General features: G+C 42.7%; 1 protein-coding gene across 2 annotated transcripts in view; it reads right to left on the reverse strand.

Moving 5' to 3' along the window:
• Positions 1-18,619, reverse strand: part of NR2E1 (nuclear receptor subfamily 2 group E member 1) — a 232,023-nt gene that overhangs the window by 16,257 nt on the left and 197,147 nt on the right. For both annotated transcript variants that reach the window (XM_033937016.1, XM_033937017.1), the window contains 2 exons: positions 5,295-5,391; positions 4,798-4,947 (listed from right to left, as the gene is read on the reverse strand). In XM_033937016.1, coding sequence (XP_033792907.1) covers positions 4,798-4,947; positions 5,295-5,391 — 247 coding nt within the window. The remainder of the gene's footprint in view (positions 1-4,797; positions 4,948-5,294; positions 5,392-18,619) is intronic.

Below are 18,619 nucleotides of genomic sequence, written 5' to 3' on the forward strand. Positions count from 1 at the left end.
CCCACAACCTCAGGGTGCTGAGGGTAATTAACCACTGTGCCACACTCTCCCCCTTCCTTGCATTTAAAAATTTGGGACTTGGGGAAATTCTATAAGCTATGAGCTAATTGAAACAAATAAAAATGAATTGGTGCCTATCCTAGCGCATGATGCCTGGCGGTGCCTATCACCAAAGTAGGCATGTTTAGGGGATGGAGAAGGACTTAGGCACCTATAAAGTAGGTCTTTAAAACCCTGGTCTACATTACAGGCAGCTAAGTTTTAAATTAGGCCCCGCTAAGTGCGATTCTGTAATGGGCGCTTAAATGTGATTGAAGTTCAATGGGCACCTAACTTTTTGGGGTGCCCATTACAGAATCTGGCCCTTAATGCTTTAGTGCCAATTTTAGAGCTCAACGCTGGGCATGAGGACTTAGCGCCAGCAGAAACCTAGGGGATGGGCTGGGGAGGGCTTCAGTGGCTGGGAGGGTGTAGATGGGCTGGAGTAGGTTTTAATGGAGATTTCGGCAGTAGGAACCCAAGCACAGTACCGGGTAGAGCTTTGGATTCTTGCCCAGAAATAGCTAAGAAGAAAAATTTTAAAAATTTAAATTGAATCAGGTTGGGCAGACTGGATGGACCATTCGGGTCTTTATCTGCCGTCATCTACTATGTTACTATGACTAGATTCAACCTGCCCGATCTGCGGCAGGCCGAAGAATTCACAAAGGGCCAGCATGCAGATGGGGGCGATTGGAGGAACGCCCCCCCCACACACACTGATTGCACGGATCGCTGGAGAGCGATCCTTGAGCATGCGCAGAACATCTTCCTTGACTGTAGATGGTCTGCGCATGCGCTGGCCCTTCGTGCCTGGCAGAGATTTTTTTTGCTTCTTTACTGTTTGGGTTTTTTTAACTTTGCAAGGTTAAAAGCACGGGCTCACACTGCGGGGAAGGGCAGGCAAGTCGGGGCTGAGCAGAGCTGGAGAGTCAGGGCTGAGCAGGGCGGCAAGAGGAGAGCAGGAGAGTCGGGGAGCCAGAGAGCGGGTTTATTTCAGGGCTGCAGGGCTGGCAGGACAGTCGGAAAGGAGATGAGCGACTGGTCTTGTTGATCAGCCAGCCCAATCAGTGTTCAATCATGTCCCTGCCTACTTTGCATGCCGTTTTCCTCATTTGCATGCATAGATCAGAATTGGATCGGTACACAGGTTAGTGAATCGGGTCGGAGGGAAATCGGGTCACAAACTGATGGAATCACAATCGATTTGCTTAGTGAACAAACTGATCCCCAGTATTCTGTAACACTTTTGTGAATGCCCCTGATCCGCCCATGCCCCTCCCACACTCCCTTCAGAGCTGCATCTGATCCAGTTTGGGCACCCATTGTTACAGAGCAGCATAATTAGTGCCAATTAAGTGTTTAATTCCAGTAATTAAATCATTGGGTGATCTTTTATATAATCAGGGGCAAAACAAGCTGCGTGCTAAAACTATACAATGCCACTGAAGACGTGGTTAGCAGAGAATGGAATAGGATCAGCACTTACCACTCTGACTTCTATTAGCACATTCACACGCAAAGCTACTCCTCCCCCAAATCCAGGGCCCAATACTGAAGAGCAGGGGTTACTATCGCTGGCCGGGGCAGAGTGGCAAATTGCCAGGTAGGGATGAGAGCCAGATATCTTAGGACAACGTTTTATCTGGGTAATTATGATACTTCTGAATAATGCCATGGGCCACTGCTGTAGCTGGATATTCAGTGCTGGCCTGGATTGGTAGCATGGAATGTCGCTACTCTTTGGGATTCTAGAATCTTGTTATTCTCTGGGATTCCGGAATCTTGCTATTCTTTGAGATTCTGTATGGAATGTTGCTACTCTTTAGGATTCTAGAATCTTGTTACTCTCAGGGGATTCCGGAATCTTGCTATTCATTGAGATTCTGTATGGAATGTCGCTACTCTTTGGGATTCTAGAATCTTGTTACTCTCTGGGATTCCGGAATCTTGCTATTCTTTGAGATTCTGTGTGGAATGTTGCTACTCTTTGGGATTCTAGAATCTTGTTATTCTCTGGGATTCCGGAATCTTGCTATTCTTTGAGATTCTGTGTGGAATGTCGCTACTCTTTGGGATTCTAGAATCTTGTTATTCTCTGGGATTCCGGAATCTTGCTATTCTTTGAGATTCTGTGTGGAATGTCGCTACTCTTTGGGATTCTAGAATCTTGTTACTCTCTGGGATTCCGGAATCTTGCTATTCTTTGAGATTCTGTGTGGAATGTTGCTACTCTTTGGGATTCTAGAATCTTGTTATTCTCTGGGATTCCGGAATCTTGCTATTCTTTGAGATTCTGTGTGGAATGTTGCTACTCTTTGGGATTCTAGAATCTTGTTATTCTCTGGGATTCCGGAATCTTGCTATTCTTTGAGATTCTGTGTGGAATGTCGCTACTCTTTGGGATTCTAGAATCTTGTTATTCTCTGGGATTCCGGAATCTTGCTATTCTTTGAGATTCTGTGTGGAATGTCGCTACTCTTTGGGATTCTAGAATCTTGTTACTCTCTGGGATTCCGGAATCTTGCTATTCTTTGAGATTCTGTGTGGAATGTTGCTACTCTTTGGGATTCTAGAATCTTGTTATTCTCTGGGATTCCGGAATCTTGCTATTCTTTGAGATTCTGTGTGGAATGTTGCTACTCTTTGGGATTCTAGAATCTTGTTATTCTCTGGGATTCTGGAATCTTGCTATTCTTTGAGATTCTGTGTGGAATGTCGCTACTCTTTGGGATTCTAGAATCTTGTTATTCTCTGGGATTCCGGAATCTTGCTATTCTTTGAGATTCTGTGTGGAATGTCGCTACTCTTTGGGATTCTAGAATCTTGTTACTCTCTGGGATTCCGGAATCTTGCTATTCTTTGAGATTCTGTGTGGAATGTTGCTACTCTTTGGGATTCTAGAATCTTGTTATTCTCTGGGATTCCGGAATCTTGCTATTCTTTGAGATTCTGTGTGGAATGTCGCTACTCTTTGGGATTCTAGAATCTTGTTACTCTCTGGGATTCTGGAATCTTGCTATTCTTTGAGATTCTGTATGGAATGTTGCTACTCCTTGGGTTTTGGCCAGGTACTAGGGACCTGGATTGGCCACCGTGAGAACGGGCTACTGGACTTGATGGACCATTGGTCTGACCCAGTAAGGCTATTCTTATGTTCACTGAAGGGAGACCATGGTTCCCAAGGGCCACAACACAGTCGGGTTTTCAAGTTTTCAACAAGAAGACCATGTGAGATCTGTACATACAATGGAAGAAGTTCATGCAAATCAATTTTCATGCATACTCGTGAGGGAAATCTTGAAAGCCTTGTTGTGAAAGTCTCGTTGTGGCCCTCAAGCACCTGAGATTTATTTGGGCATGGAATATTCCCCCCCCCCCCAATTTTTTTTACCGCCATTGTCCACCTTTAAAACCACTCCAACAGTGGTGACTGAATATTGACCTGTAAGTGACGAAAGTTTTTCCTTCTTCACTTACTTTGGTTTTGAACTCTTGTCAGTATGTGTGTGATTTTATTTTGACAATTACCACAGGAAATTCATGCGCTTTGACACGCAAATCTTTTCTGAGTTGATTTACGTGCATATGCATGTGTTTTGAAATGTGTGTGCATGGCTGAATGCACAATCCCATCCCTGGCAATTTCTCCACTCAGTCTGGCTATAGTTATATGTAAAAAATCATAAACACACAAGTAGAATGCTTATATAATACTAATCCACCAACAGCATTCAAAATTTCTATAAAAGATACTGAAACGGAAAAAAAGGAGAGACTTCAGGTGGAGAAAAGACCTCAGGATACCCCTGCCCTCAAACTATTCGAGGGCAGGAGGCACATCCTTGGTTAGGGTTAACAGACGTCCAGATTTCCCTCCGGGGGTCTGTCTGTGTTTTGAAAAACTGTCGGGCAGGGAGGAAGTCCGTGCACGTGATGTCATCACGCAGTGTCCTTGCATGTGCGGACTTCCTCCCTACCCAATGAGCAGACAGCGGGGGGGGGGGGAGGCTTGATTAGGGTGGGGCGGGCTTAACTAGATGGGCCTGAGGGCAGGGCTAGGGGGTCCAGATTTTCCAAAAGGAAAATCTGGCAACCCTATCCTTGGTCATAAAAACCCCACTGCACAGACACCAACTCAAAATTTTCAAAATCTTGGAATTCTTCACATCAAAGCAATTGAGAAGCGGGTTAGCTCAGAGTTTAGGCGGCTGGACTGTGTGTGGTTCCCCTGACGAAGCAATCCAGGAGCTAGTAAGAGTTGGTAAGAGTGTTTCACTGAAAGCAGAATGGCAGTGAAATCCGCACCTGCCTTTTGATTGCAAAGTAATGACAGGGAAGTCTGTTCAGCCATGATGCTGAATATTGAATATTAGATTTTGAATTGGTGTCTGTGTGGTGTCTTCTGCCCTCAAATAGTTTAAAGGCAGTCTCTCCCTTTTTTCCCTGTTTCAGTATCTTTTATAGAAATTTTGAATGCTGTTGGTGGATTAGGATCTGTATGAGACTATACTTGTATCAGACCTGTTTTTTTAAATAAATGTGTCTATCAGTGCATAAAGCAGTGGGTTTACATGTAGAAATAGAAACTGCGTTCCACATATATCACTTGCACCCCCCCAAATGAGTATTACTTGCTAGAGCAGGAATAACAATCACTCTGAAATAGGCAGCCTCTTAAGGATTATTCGTCTAACAGAGATTTGGAGAAGGCAGGTGATCTACCCTTGCCACCCTGCTCTTCCCACCAATACTTACCGGCTTTGAAAGTGACGATGCATTTCAGGCAGGCAAATTCCGTGGCATCAAGCCGCAGGTGCCGGAACCGGGCCACCACTTCCTGCAGCGCTTGGATCTCGGCAAGGATCCGGCTCAGCTTCTGCGAGTCCGTGTGCTCACTGTTCATGCCTGCGCCAGAGACAAGAGGGAAAGTTTGGCGGCCTCTGCTTCCAGAACCCCTCTGAAGCCGTCACTCCCTAAGAGTGGATTCTAGGCCTGGCTGAGTTTAGGAAAGTTAACATAACATCTTTCCAGAGGATGGCAACTGCAGTAATTTGCATTTAAATAATAACAAGCCAAGCAGGCATGAATACAACAAGAAAACATTATTTGCATTTAAATATAGATTTCTAAGTGACAGGTATGTGCTATTGTTCAGCTTGGATTTGTTATTCCCTGCATGCTGTGCTGCTTTTCCAATGATGCATTTTGATGTTAATTTCTAGAACAAAGTCATTAAATCGAGCGGCTCTTACCAGATACAGCCAACAGTGTGCTCGCATCAACAGGAATGGCCCACTGTGCAATCCCCAGAACAAACAGCTCCCGCCATGCATCTTCCAGAAGCATCAGCTGCCCTCGGTAAAGAGACAGGAGACTGGTCAGTAACATTGGCCAGAAGATTCCGGGACTTTGCAAGACTCTCGTTAAGTTGTTCAATAACCCCTACTTCGTTGTTGCACCTAAGAAATAGGATCTAAATATACTGTATTTTCTTTGCTGGACAAGTGGAGAAAAACATGAGGTTCCAGGAGAGCGCTGGCTGAGAGCACAAAGAAGCTTCTCTAAGTCCGAATAAACAGAAAGATGGTAAAACGAGAACGGAGAATGTAAAAGCCTAGTAGCAGAGACCCACCTTCAGTTGCTTCGGGTTAGCCAGGGATCTGCTGGCTTGGTTTAGGACCTGTGATTGCAAGGTTCAGAAGGAGATCTGGTGCACTTCCTACCCGTAGTCCCAGCATAGTAGATGTGACCGATAACGACCTATATGGTCCGTCCAGTCTGCCCAACAAGCTCAGTTCATGAAGTTGGATGTGATACTACATAAGCATACTTGATTTGTCCAAGTTTCAAGTTTTATTTAAAATTTGATTAAATCGCTTATCTGATTTCTAAGCGATATACAATAATTAAAATAGGTACAGGGAATAATACAGACATAATAATAAATACAGTATACGAATATGAACAAGCATACGGAAGCAAAGAGGGGGAAAGGGAGAAATACACTTGTGATAGGAAAGTACACATTAAACATCGGGGTAAGGAAAGAGAAAGATGGAGGTGTCCAAGGAGATAAAAGCCAAAAAAGATGGATATGGCAGATCAGAAGCTAAATTACCAGGTGTTAACAATTAAATGCATCTTTAAATAAAAAGCTTTTCAATCTGAATCTGTCTCTTAATTGAAATGGCAAGGAATTGCAGAGCTGTGGTGTGATAACGGAGAAGATATTTTGGCGTCGTGTGTTGATAACGTTCAATCCCACTACTGGAGTTGCCGACAAAGCTAATTCCAGCCCATCCTGATCTGTCACAGATCGTTGACGTCTGTCCAGCACCGACTTTACTCCTCAATTCCTAGTGTTACCATCTAATCACCACTGCAATGGCTGGGCTAAAGTAAATTATGAAGGGATATAAAATGAGGGGGGAAATGCCCAGTTAGTTAAAAATGAAGACAAGCAGCACCAGATCTCAGTTCTGATTCTGACCGCCCCTACTCTTTTTGATCTTGGCCTTGCAGTTTCCTGCTGCTCCTTTGCTTTCCACTATCGAGCTACAACATCGTGAGCCTTCATTACCAAGGGGTCCTTTTGCCGTTTTTAAACATTTCTTCTTTCTTATCTCACTTCGATCCCAGCTATTGCAACAACAGGGAAGCATGACCCAATAGGTGATCTCAGAACACTGTCCAAAATCAAGTGCCACTAAATCAGTCAGTCCTATCCATGGCCAGCCCAAAGGGATAAAGCTGAGTCCAGGTCTTTTCCATGGAAGCAGACAGTACTGACACTGGACCATTAGGTCAACCCAGCCTGATAGGTCGGAAAATTTAACTTTCAAGGTTTGATTCTTGGAACTGTTTATGTGCAAACATTTTTTATTGATGAAAAGAGAGAAATACATAAGAAAGAACAGCTAATGCGCATTACAATATAGAATATCCAAAGTCTCCATCATCAAATTTTTAACACAACATATCAATCCAATAACCCCCCCCCCCCCCCCCCGCAAACCACCCTTGCCAGAACACTTTAACCACCAACCCAAGGCCTTGTTCTTGGAACTGTTTAAAGTTGTTCATTGCTACTCTGGAGAAAAAAAAATTGTCTTAACTGGATCACGTTTGAGGTTGTATGACATTAGGACCCATATTTTATTTATATTTTAAAAATTTATATACTGTCTATATCTATAAGGTTTCCATATAAAACACATACACCAAAAATAATGTGTGTTTATTTTCTCATCTTTCCCAGGCCGGGGGAGGACCTGAACAACCTTATTCAGTTATCAAAAACAAGCCTCAAAGACTCAACAAGCATAGACTTCGGCCTTACAGACCGTATTAAAGTATGCTATTATGAAGAACAGACTCTTATCATTGGCTTTGAAGCTCCAGAAAAAAGCAGAACAGCAAAAAACCTATTCATAGCAAAAAACAAAACCCCTATTCATAGGAAAATGCACTCTGCTTCACAAAAACCAGAGCTACTAAATACTATATAACAGGAAAACCTCTCCCGACCCCAGAAAGGGAAAATTCAATGAAAACTGTGCTTAAAAAAAGATAAGAATAGCCTTACTGGGTCAGACCAAAGGTCCATCAAGCCCAGTAGCCTGTCCTCACAGTGGTCAATCCAGGTCCCGAGTACTCAAAACCCAAGAGTGGCAACTTTCCAGAACCCCAGATAGTGGCAACATTCCATACGGAATCCCCAAAGAGTAGCAACATTCCAGAACCCCAGATAGTGGCAACATTCCATGCGGAATCCCCAAAGATTAGCAACATTCCAGAACCCCAGATAGTGGCAACATTCCATGCGGAATCTCCAAAGATTAGCAACATTCCAGAACCCCAGATAGTGGCAACATTCCATGCGGAATCCCCAAAGATTAGCAACATTCCAGAACCCCAGATAGTGGCAACATTCCATGCGGAATCCCCAAAGATTAGCAACATTCCAGAACCCCAGATAGTGGCAACATTTCATGTGGAATCCCCAAAGATTAGCAACATTCCATGCTACCGATCCAGGGCAAGCAGTGGCTCCCCCTCTCCCCCACATCTGTTTCAATAACAGACTATGGACAAAACACAGTCACTTAGCTGAATGAGTGGGAGGACATCCATAAGATAAAATCAACATTCCAAAAAGCTGAGTCTTCATGACATCAATTGCCTGTCCAAAGAGAAATCTTTCCTTACGTGAAAGCAGATACCGTATGGATGATGTAGATCTTTAATTTTGATCAGCTATAATACAACTACTAGAGCTACAGTCACATGTTTTATTTGCTAGAATTCATCAACGTATGATGACTGGTGCCAAGGGTATTGAGTGCACCCATTTGAAACTTTGATAATTAAACTCAATCACAATGAGGTTTAGCTTTATTTATTTACCGGTATATCCCACCCTTACCCAGGGCAAACTTCAAACTTACATACAAAATTACGTACAAAAATATATACAAGATCAACAATAAATACACCCACAAAGCAAAGCAAACCTACATGGGCGACCATCTCTTCCTCATTAACCACACAATTTCATACCCTGTATTTCATCTGGCAAGAAAAGATGCCGTTTAAGCAGTCTTTTAAAATTCTGTATGTTCTGTTGCCGACAAATGTACTCGGGGAGATTGTTAGCCCTATATGATGGAATAAACTATCCTAGACATTGATAGCCTCAGCTCTTTTAAAGATGGAATTTGCAGCTCTAATTGTTCTGCAGATCGATATGAACAAGACAGAATACGTGGCAGAATGCTCTCAAGATGTTTAGGAGCTAAGTTGTGCAAACACATATAGACGGTTAGTAATAGCTTGAAGCGAATCCTATCCATCAAACTCACATAATATTATGTCACGTGTTCTCATCTCCCCAACCTAAACAGAGTTATGATCACTGAATTTTGCGCACACAAATCTGACATTGGCACACCCAGGAGTACCAAACTACAGTAATCAAGAACCGAAAGAACAATTGTCTGCAGGACTATTTTAAACAAATGAGCCGACAAATAAGGTCTAAGTCCATTTACCAGACAAAGTTGAAAGAACACCTTCCTTACTACTGCCTCCACCTGCCCCGAGTCCACAAGCATACTTAGGTATTTCACCTCCTGCACTACCAGCACAGTTTTACCTGGGACAGACAAGGAAAATGCTTGAGTACCTGAATAAACTCATGTAAATCGATCTGAGCTCTCCTGGGAGAACGGTATAGAAAATTGAATTAAAAAAAAAAAAATCAAGAGCAACTAGGACATCAAAGCCTAATGACCTCCTGATACACTCACCTTCATTTTCTGAATGCTTAGCTTAAGCCTGTTGCAGTCCATCCATTTCATAATTACAGCTATAACCGACTGCATTCGCGATGATGCCGCATTGAAGTCTCCCTCCACCAGGAAAAAGAATTGAATGTCGTTGGCGTAAAGTCGATATGAAACACCGAGGTCCAACAATTTGCAAAGAGGTGCAAGATGCAGATTAAACAGTGCAGGGGACAAAGTGGACCCTTGGGGAACCCCTGCCCTGACCTCTCTACAACATGACACACTTCTTCCTACCAAGACTTCTTGCTGCCTCCCACTCAGAAAAGATGCAAATCAGGCCAATACTGTCCCGCGAATCCCACAACTCCTCCATCTAGTTAACAATATTGCATGGTCTACGGTGTCCAAGAAAACCACCAAAAACTTTTTACCATCATCTAGTCCACTTCTCATCTCATCAAGCATTGACACCAACGTCTCTGTACTATGACGTATACTGATGATCATCAAGAATGTGGTGACCTGCAAGAACCGATCAAATTGCGAATATACCACAGTTATCCCAAACAACCCCCCCCCCCATAATAATCTGGGGCCCATTACTTGGGACAAGTACGTGGGATCCATTAGGGAGAGAAGGAGATAGTGGATGCTGCAGATGGGCAGACTAGATGGGCCATTTGGCCTTTATCTGCCATCATGTTTCTATGTTTCACTGTTGCTCTCGTTCAACATCAAGTTACGTAAAGCACCATCTGCCAACTAAAGGGTTAAAAATAAAACCTTAACAACTTTGATCATTCACAATGCAATTAATTTCACTGAGTAAACCTCTCTCTTTATCTTCAACAATATTTAGTTAACAATTTTATCACTCAAAAACCACAGTTCTGTGACACCTTCTCAAAACCAGACAATTAATATCATTTTGCAAACCTTTTTCTCCAAACATTGAGGACGATACAAGAAAGCCAAGAAATGCATAAAATACAAATGACCCAACACAGGCCGTGTTTTGGCAAAATAAAAATGCCTTTCTCAGGGGTCTTATTGGGTCCTAAAACATGGAAAGAAAAAAAAGATTAAGAACAAGTGACGGTGTGCATGTAATAAATCTGATCTGTGAAAGAAAAATTGCTGTGTGAGGTGACATGAAATGATGAAAACAATGATAGAAAAACATTAGTCTACCAAAAAAAAAAGAAAAATAGTGTGCTAGTAGGAAATCTAAAAGAAGTGAGAAATGATGCCAATATTGTGGGAAATACAGTACTCCCCTGATATTCACGGGGTTCCGTTCCAGGATCCCCCGTGAATATAAAAAAAACGCAAATACGGTTTTTCACCTGGGGAGGCAGGAGAGGGCAGCTGGAGTGCCGGAGAGTGAAGGAAATCACTCGCGGTATTCTCTGACCTCCTCTTCCTGTACGAAAGTCGGGCTACACCGGTGGTCTCAAACTCGCGGCCCGCCAGGTACTATTTTGAGGCCCTCGGTATGTTTACCATAATCACAAAAGTAAAATAAAACCGTTTCTTGATCATATGTCTCTTTAGCTATAAATGACAATATTAATGTTCACGCTTCCCTTATATATATACAATTACTATTTTACCTTTTATTTTATTTTATTTTTTTTTAGCATTGTAAACCAGCCAGATACATGTTGATGGTCAATATATTAAACACAATAAAACTTTAAAACTTGAACTTGAAACTTAGCTACAAGGAAAGATTTATGAACTATAAAGAGTTTTACTTCATGCAAAATTGTCATTTCTTTAATAAGACATTAACTAGTTTTTCTGCGGCCCTCCAAGTACCATCAAATCCAAAATGTGGCCATGCAAAGTGTTTGAGTTTGAGACCACTGGGCTACACCAATCAGGAGCTGCTTTGACACGCAGCTCCTGATTGGTGAAGCTCGACTTTAGTACAGGAAGAGGCGATCGGAGAATACCGCGAATAAGTGAAACCTTTCCATGCCTCCCCCAGCAGAAACTCCATAGCAGGGAATGCCATGGCCGCATGCAGTGGCCGACCCACGAGACTTCCACCTGATGCTGGAGAGAAAATCCTGGGCCAGCCAGGCAGCAAGAGACTGGTATGTTTCGGCCCCTTCATTCATTTACTCATTAAAAATAGTCTGCTTACAGCCACTGTCCCTACCAACTGGAAAAAAGCTATAGTTACTCCGATACTGAAAAAACATAATCTTAACCGTGAAGACGTATCCAACTATCGCCCTATCTCTAATTTACCCTTTTTAGCAAAAATCACCGAAAAACTGGTTTTCGAACAGCTCTCTGATTTTATTGAATCTACAAACGCACTGCACCCTAATCAAACGGGATTTCGTAAACACCACAATACAGAATACTCCTTGTTAGGCCTTATTACTAATATTCATTATTTCTTGGATCATCACAAATCGGTTTCCCTATTTTCTTTAGACCTATCTGCGGCTTTTGATACTATTGATCACGCTCTATTACTTAATCGTTTGGAATCGTTTGGCATTGGCGGAAAGGTTCTAAACTGGTTTGCTTCTTTTCTCTCTAATCGATCTTCCACGGTCATAACTAAAGATGATCACTCTACTTCTTATTCTTCTTCTTTTGGAATTCCTCAGGGATCTATTCTGTCACCTCTTTTATTTAACATCTTTCTTTCTCCTCTGCTTACTATCTGTCAATCTTTGGGCTTTACCTCTTTCTCCTATGCTGATGATATTCAACTTCTTCACTCATTTGACCCCGAAAATGATGAAGAAATTAAATCAATCAATACCAAACTGGACACAATAAAAAACTGGCTTAGTCTTAATAAATTGTCTTTAAACCTACAGAAAACTCAATCTATGTTCTTCACTTGGAGAAAAGATATTCTTCCAACTTCTTCATTTGCAATTGATAACACCCCTATTGAATCAGTATCTAAGCTGAAAATTCTAGGTGTAATTATTGACACTAACCTTTCTTTTCATGACCACATCAGTCACATTGTTAAGTCCTGTTTTTATAAACTCCGACTGATCCGATCTATCTCAGCTTTCTTAGAACCCAAATCCATCAATATACTTATTCATTCCATGATCATCTCTAGATTAGATTACTGTAACTCTCTATTATTTAATATACCGCAAAAAGAAAAGAAGAGACTCCAAATAATACAAAATACAGCAGTAAAACTTATTCACAAAGCACAAAAATATGACCATGTAACACCATTATTAATTAAGTCTCATTGGTTGCCTATCAACCATCGAATTACCTTTAAAATAGCATTTCTGGTATTCAAAATACTATTATTTAATGAACCGCAATTTTTATCTAGAATGATCACTCCGTATCATTCATCTCGTTCTCTTCGATCATCATCTCAAGGTTTACTATCGGTCCCATCCCTAAAAACTGTGGGAACAAGGAGAAATGAAATGTTCTCTGTTTTAGCTCCTCAAACCTGGAATGCTTTACCACTTTATATTAGACAAGAAAAAGACCTCCTCTCCTTTAAAAAACTTTTAAAAACATTTTTATTTAACGACGCTTTTAATACCTAAACGACTAAACTAATTTGCATGTCTTTTTAAAATTATTTCCCCCTTCCCTATGTTTTTTATCCTTTTATGTTTTTTCTTGCTTAAAATATTGTAACTTTTCCCTTTTTCCCTTTTATATCATGTATGTCACTAAGCCACATGTAAAAAGAAACTCCCTAGCACTTTGACTTTTTACTTGTTCCTTAATAATATTTGTTGTCTAACATATTGTCTTAAAATTGTTTTAAAATTTGTTTGTTTCCCTTTACTTTATTTTAATATTGTTCATCGTTTAGAATGTTATTAATAGGCGATTTATCAAATAAATTTGAACTTGAACTTGAACTTGAACTTCACACCTTTAGGAGGGGGTGGGTCATGCTTTCATCACCCCATTTGTCATCTGGTGAATTTGGACACCTTCTTGGCACTTATTCATTTTCAAAACAGGACTAGCCCCAAATGTCCAAAATGTCCTGGATGTTTTGGAAAACATTTGATTATCGCTCTAGTCCCACCCACCTCTAACACCCCTTTAAAATTTAGACGTACTGGAGACAAAATGACCAGAGCGATATCTAATAAGTCAGTTTTTAAAATGGCCACTTGGACATTTTGACTAGTAAGACGTCCAAGTACCAGTTTATGTCGTTTGGACATGTATCTTTATTTGGGAAAATGAGCCCCATGGTGGAATCAGAAAAGGTTCAAAGAAGAGCGATCAAAATGATAAAGGGGATGGAACTCCTCTTGTATGAGGAAAGGCTTAAGAGCAGTGGCATACCTAGCATATGTGATACCCCCCCATCTATATAAAAAATATGATTTTTAGTAACAATCCACATATCGCACAACAAGAGTGTACCTAGGAAAAGGCAGCATCTTAAACACTGCAGTGAGCACTAGAACACCAACACATACATTGTAAAACTAAACAAGCCAGATCCCGCACAGTCAATTGATCCTGTAGTCAATGCCAACTAAAAACTATGTCCTTTTCATACACACAGAACAGCGATACACTCTCGCCCAATATGGAATAATCATAAACTAAAAATAGAAATATGTAGACATAAGTTAAACTGAACCGCCAAGAAACCAGACTCTGCAAACAATGTAACACCACAACACCACAAAAACAGTGACACATGTCCCCTAATACTGTGCAAAATATAAAGACAGTAGATGTAAATTTGAAAAAACTGATACATAAGAATCACCACTTTACAAATTAACAAATAAAAATAAAACAAATAATGAGAAATAAGAAAATATGATTTTATTGGACTAATCCATTTTTCAATTAGCTTTCAGAGGCCAAATCTTTCTTCAGAACAGTACAGTATACTGCTGTTATGGTATCCTGTCCTTAGGAAAGGGGTTTAGTCCAAAAAATTGCCTTATTTCCATTTCCTATTTATAAACTTTTATCAATATAGTTACAATACTACTTGATTGTAAGTAAAGCAACAAAAAGATCTTTCTACCTTTTGTCGTTTCTGCTTTAATCATCTTCTCTTTGCTCTCTTCTTTCTATACAGCGTTTGTCCTCTCTCCCTTCCATACAACATCTGCCCTCTCTTTGCCTCTTCCACCCAGCTTCTGCCCTCTCTCCCTACCCCTTCCATCTACTGCCTACACTCTCTCTGCCCCTTCCATCTACTGTCCACCCTCTCTTTCTTCCATATGGCATCTTCCCTCTTTCTATGTCCCTTCAATAAACTGTATATCTGGGGTCCCTTCTCTCCTTTGCACATAATTCATTTCAGCTTCACCCCCTCTCCATTTTTCTGTCTCCACCCCCTCCCCTATGCATCTCTCTCTTTCTCTTCTCCTTTCCTTCCTTCCTTCCCACTCCACACCATGGTGTGGTATCTCTATCTCCTTCCCTTCCCTCATGCCATGGCATCTCTTCCTCCCCCTCCATGGTCTGGTATCTCCTTTCCTTTTTTCTTTTCCCTTTCTCCCATGGACTTGGCATCTCTGGTTCCTCTCCCTTGTCTTCCTTTCCCCTCCTTCCCTCTCTCTCCCCAATTGGGTGCTGCTGCTGCTGCATTTCTCTCCCCCCTTCCCTGTGCAGCAGCAGCATTTCTCCTCCTCTTCCCTGTGCAGCAGCAGAATTTCTCCCCCTTGCTTGTGCAGCATTTCTTCCCCCCTTGCCTGTGCAGCAATAGCATTTCTCTCCCCCTTGCCTGTGCAGCATTTCTCCCCCCTTCCCTGTGCAGCAGCAGCATGTCTATCCCCTTGCCTTTGCAGCATTTCTCCCCCCTTGCCTTTGAAGCATTTCTCCCCCCTTGCCTTTGCAGTATTTCTACCCTCCCCCTTCCCTCTGCAGCATTTCTACCCTCCCCCTTCCCTCTGCAGCATTTCTACCCTCCCCCCTTCCCTGCCCAGCATTTCTATCCACCCCCCCCCCTTCCCTGCCAAGCATGTACGGCCGGTTCCCCTGCTGAAAGCTGCGGGCATCCGCTCCTTGCGCGATCCACAGCTGCGTCAGAAACCTTCTCTCTGATGTCGTGACATGAGAGAGAACGCTTCTGACGCAGCTGCGGATCGCGTGAGGAGCGGACGCCCACGGCTTTCAGCAGGGGAGCCGACCAGAAGCTGAGCAACGCCAGTGAGCACCCATGGATACCCCTGTTTACTGCCGCTGCTGCTGGTTAAGGAAAGGCAGCAGCGGCAGAATAGGGGGGGTGGCTAGCTGTGCATCCCCTTGTGGTGTGCACCCTGGGTGGTCCACCCCCTGCCCCCCCCCCTTGGTACGCCACTGCTAAAGAAATTAGGATCTTTAGCTTGGAAAAGACAGCTGAGGGGGATATTTATTTATTATTTATTTTTTAAATTTTTATACTGTCTTAAACCTAGACAGTTTACAAAATATTACATACATAAATTTAAAACAAATTAAAAGACAAATAAACATCAATGATTAGATCCTCAGAAAATCTACAATCGGAAGTCAGACCCTATTAAAAGGCATTTACGAACAGGTCTACAAAATCACGAGTACCAAATTACAAAGCCCAGGGGACACTCAATGAAGTTGCATGGAAATATCTTTAAAACCAATTTTTTCATTCAACGAACATTTAAGCTCTGGAACTCATTGCCAGAAGATATGGTAAGAGCAGCTAGCGTTTCTGGGGACGGGGGACCAAGGAATGGGTGGTGTGTCTTCATAAATATGGCAACCCTATTCCTTGCCTACTCACAGCTTAGAATGGTTTTATTCTAGCTCCCTTTCCTGGGCCTATCAAAAAAGCCTACATAATGCAGTAGAGTGGCTGGATTTTGGCAGCATCTGGGGCTCACCCATCTTGGTCTGTGTGTTTCAGTTCTTAGGATAGGAAGCAGTAAAGAGACGGTGGGGGCCCACTTAAACAGCAGGGAAAGGACCTCTTCGCTTTCTCTGGTGCGGGTGATCAGTTACCTCTTTAAAAGCTAGTAATATAAACTTTGAATTCGCTCCAGGGAACTGTGTGTCAAAAAAAATCAAAACAATGCACCAAAATACAATTTGCAGCATCCTGGAAGTATATGTAGTTATGCTAACACTAGTTCCCTGTCAGCTCGCTCGCTCACTCTCTGCAGTCCAGCATCTTCCCTCTGGTGAACAGTGGTGCAGCTCTTCTTGGTCAGCACTTCACTAATCTTTTCCTTTGTCCTTCCCTGCCCTACTTGTTTAAGAAGTTAATACTATTTATTACCCATACTACTGTTTAAGCCCGTTACATTAACAGGTGCTAGAATAGATGTGTAGACTTTTAGCACAATGGGGCGCTGAGGCATTTCTTTCTTTCTCTCTCCCTGCCCCCCTTTCTTTCTGTCTGTCTATCTTTCTTTCTTTCTGTCACTCTCTCTGGCCCCTGTCTGTCTTTCTTTCTTTCTGTCTCTCTCCCTGCCCCCCTGTCTTTCTGTCTCTCTTTGGTTCACCCTCGCTCTTCACTCTCTGAAGGCACGGCAGTATACTATGCATGCGGAGGCGCAGAAGCACAAAGGCATGGAGGCACAGAGTTTCAAGTGCACATGCGTGCTAAAGGTTTTATTATTATTGATAAAATCATTTTCCCTATCTTTGTTGTTTGGTGACTTTATTTTTCTGTGCTTTTAACTATGTTTCCAGGGCCTCCTGCATGCTTATCCTCTGGTCCTCCTTCCCTCCTCTATCTTCTCCCTTCCTTTCACCTCCCCCCTATCCAGCAATACACCTTCCCTGCTCCCCCTGTGCAGCAGTAGCCCTTCTCCCTTCCTTTTACCTCCCCCTGTTCCGTAGTACCCCTTCTCCCTTCCCTGCTCCCCCTATCCAGCATCCGCTAGCTTTAGTTTAGCTTTAGCCACGGTTTCATCAGGTAGCCTCGGGGCTTTTGCTAAGCCGGCCCGCCTCACATCATCGAAGTGGGCCAGCCCAGCAAAGGCCCCATGGCTGCCTGATTGAAACCACGGCTAAAGCTAAACTAAAGCTAGCGGAAGCTGTGTGACTAAGTTAAAATCACACTGAGCTGCAGCTTCTGGTCCAGGGGCGAGAAAAAGAGGAGTCTCAGCAGCGTATACCCAGCAGAAGGCAGGAAATCAGCTGACGCAGGCATGGGTGATCGGTGGTAGAAAGCGAATTATTCTACTGTGCATGTGTGGGCCGGAGGCATGGAGTTTGAAGTGCACATGCGCGCTAAGGGTTTATTATGATGGATTATGTCATCCAGACCACCATCTGGACCTCCTTTTTTCTCCCTTCATTAGTTCCTATGAATTGTAAACTGCTTAGATACGAGGGTAAATAAAAAAGTAAAGGCAAAATGCATTTAATGACTTTAATAGAAGTAACTTTGAACAATTGTCCCCATGCAAGATGACGTATTTGTTGTATCATTCAACTAGCTTTTGCATTTTGTGGCTGCTCCCAAAGCCAGGTGTGCACCAATTCCTCTATTTCATCAGAGGTGAATCTGCGACCTGGCAGCGACTCCTTCAGTGGACCTGATGATGTGATAACTGCTAGGCACCAGATGCAGGCTGTGGAAGACGTTCGAAGCCAAGCTGTTGCACCGACTCTTCTGTCGCTGCTGTTGCGTTGCCATGGGACGGCAAGACTGCTCTGGACAACATTCCTCTTCTTTTGCTGCAAATTGCAGGTTTACGTTCTTTTCTTAGCAATGCACAGTCATTTTCACTATTCACTGTTCGCACTTGCTATGACCATACTGAGTCGATATCCGGTGGTGAATTTCCACAAGTTTCACTCCCTCTGCCCAAAGAAAGCGCACTATTGCACGTTGTTCTTTGATGATACTAACTTGCAATGCTAACATGCTTAAGAACATAAGAATTGCCGCTGCTGAGTCAGACCAGTGGTCGATTATGCCTAGCAGTCTGCTCACGTGGCAGCCATCTGGTCAAAGACCAGCCCTCCCTGCGTACGTTCCGGTTCAGCAGGAACTTGTCTAACTGTCTTGAATCCCTGGATGGTGTTTTCCCCTATAACAGCCTCCAGAAGAGCATTCAAGTTTTCTACCACTCTCTGGGTGAAGAAGAACTTCCTTACGTTTGTACGGAATCTATTCCCTTTCAATTTTAGAGAGTGCCCTCTCGTTCTCCCTACCTTGGAGAAGGTGAACAACCTGTCCTTATCTACTAAGTCTATTCCCTTCAGTACCTTGAATGTTTCGATCATGTCTCCTCTCAATCTCCTCTGCTCGAGGGAGAAGAGGCCCACTTTCTCTAATCTTTTGCTGTACGGCAACTCCTCCAGCCCCT

This window comes from Geotrypetes seraphini, chromosome 3 (genome assembly GCF_902459505.1).
Source record: "Geotrypetes seraphini chromosome 3, aGeoSer1.1, whole genome shotgun sequence".
NCBI classification, from domain to species: Eukaryota; Metazoa; Chordata; class Amphibia; order Gymnophiona; family Dermophiidae; genus Geotrypetes; species Geotrypetes seraphini.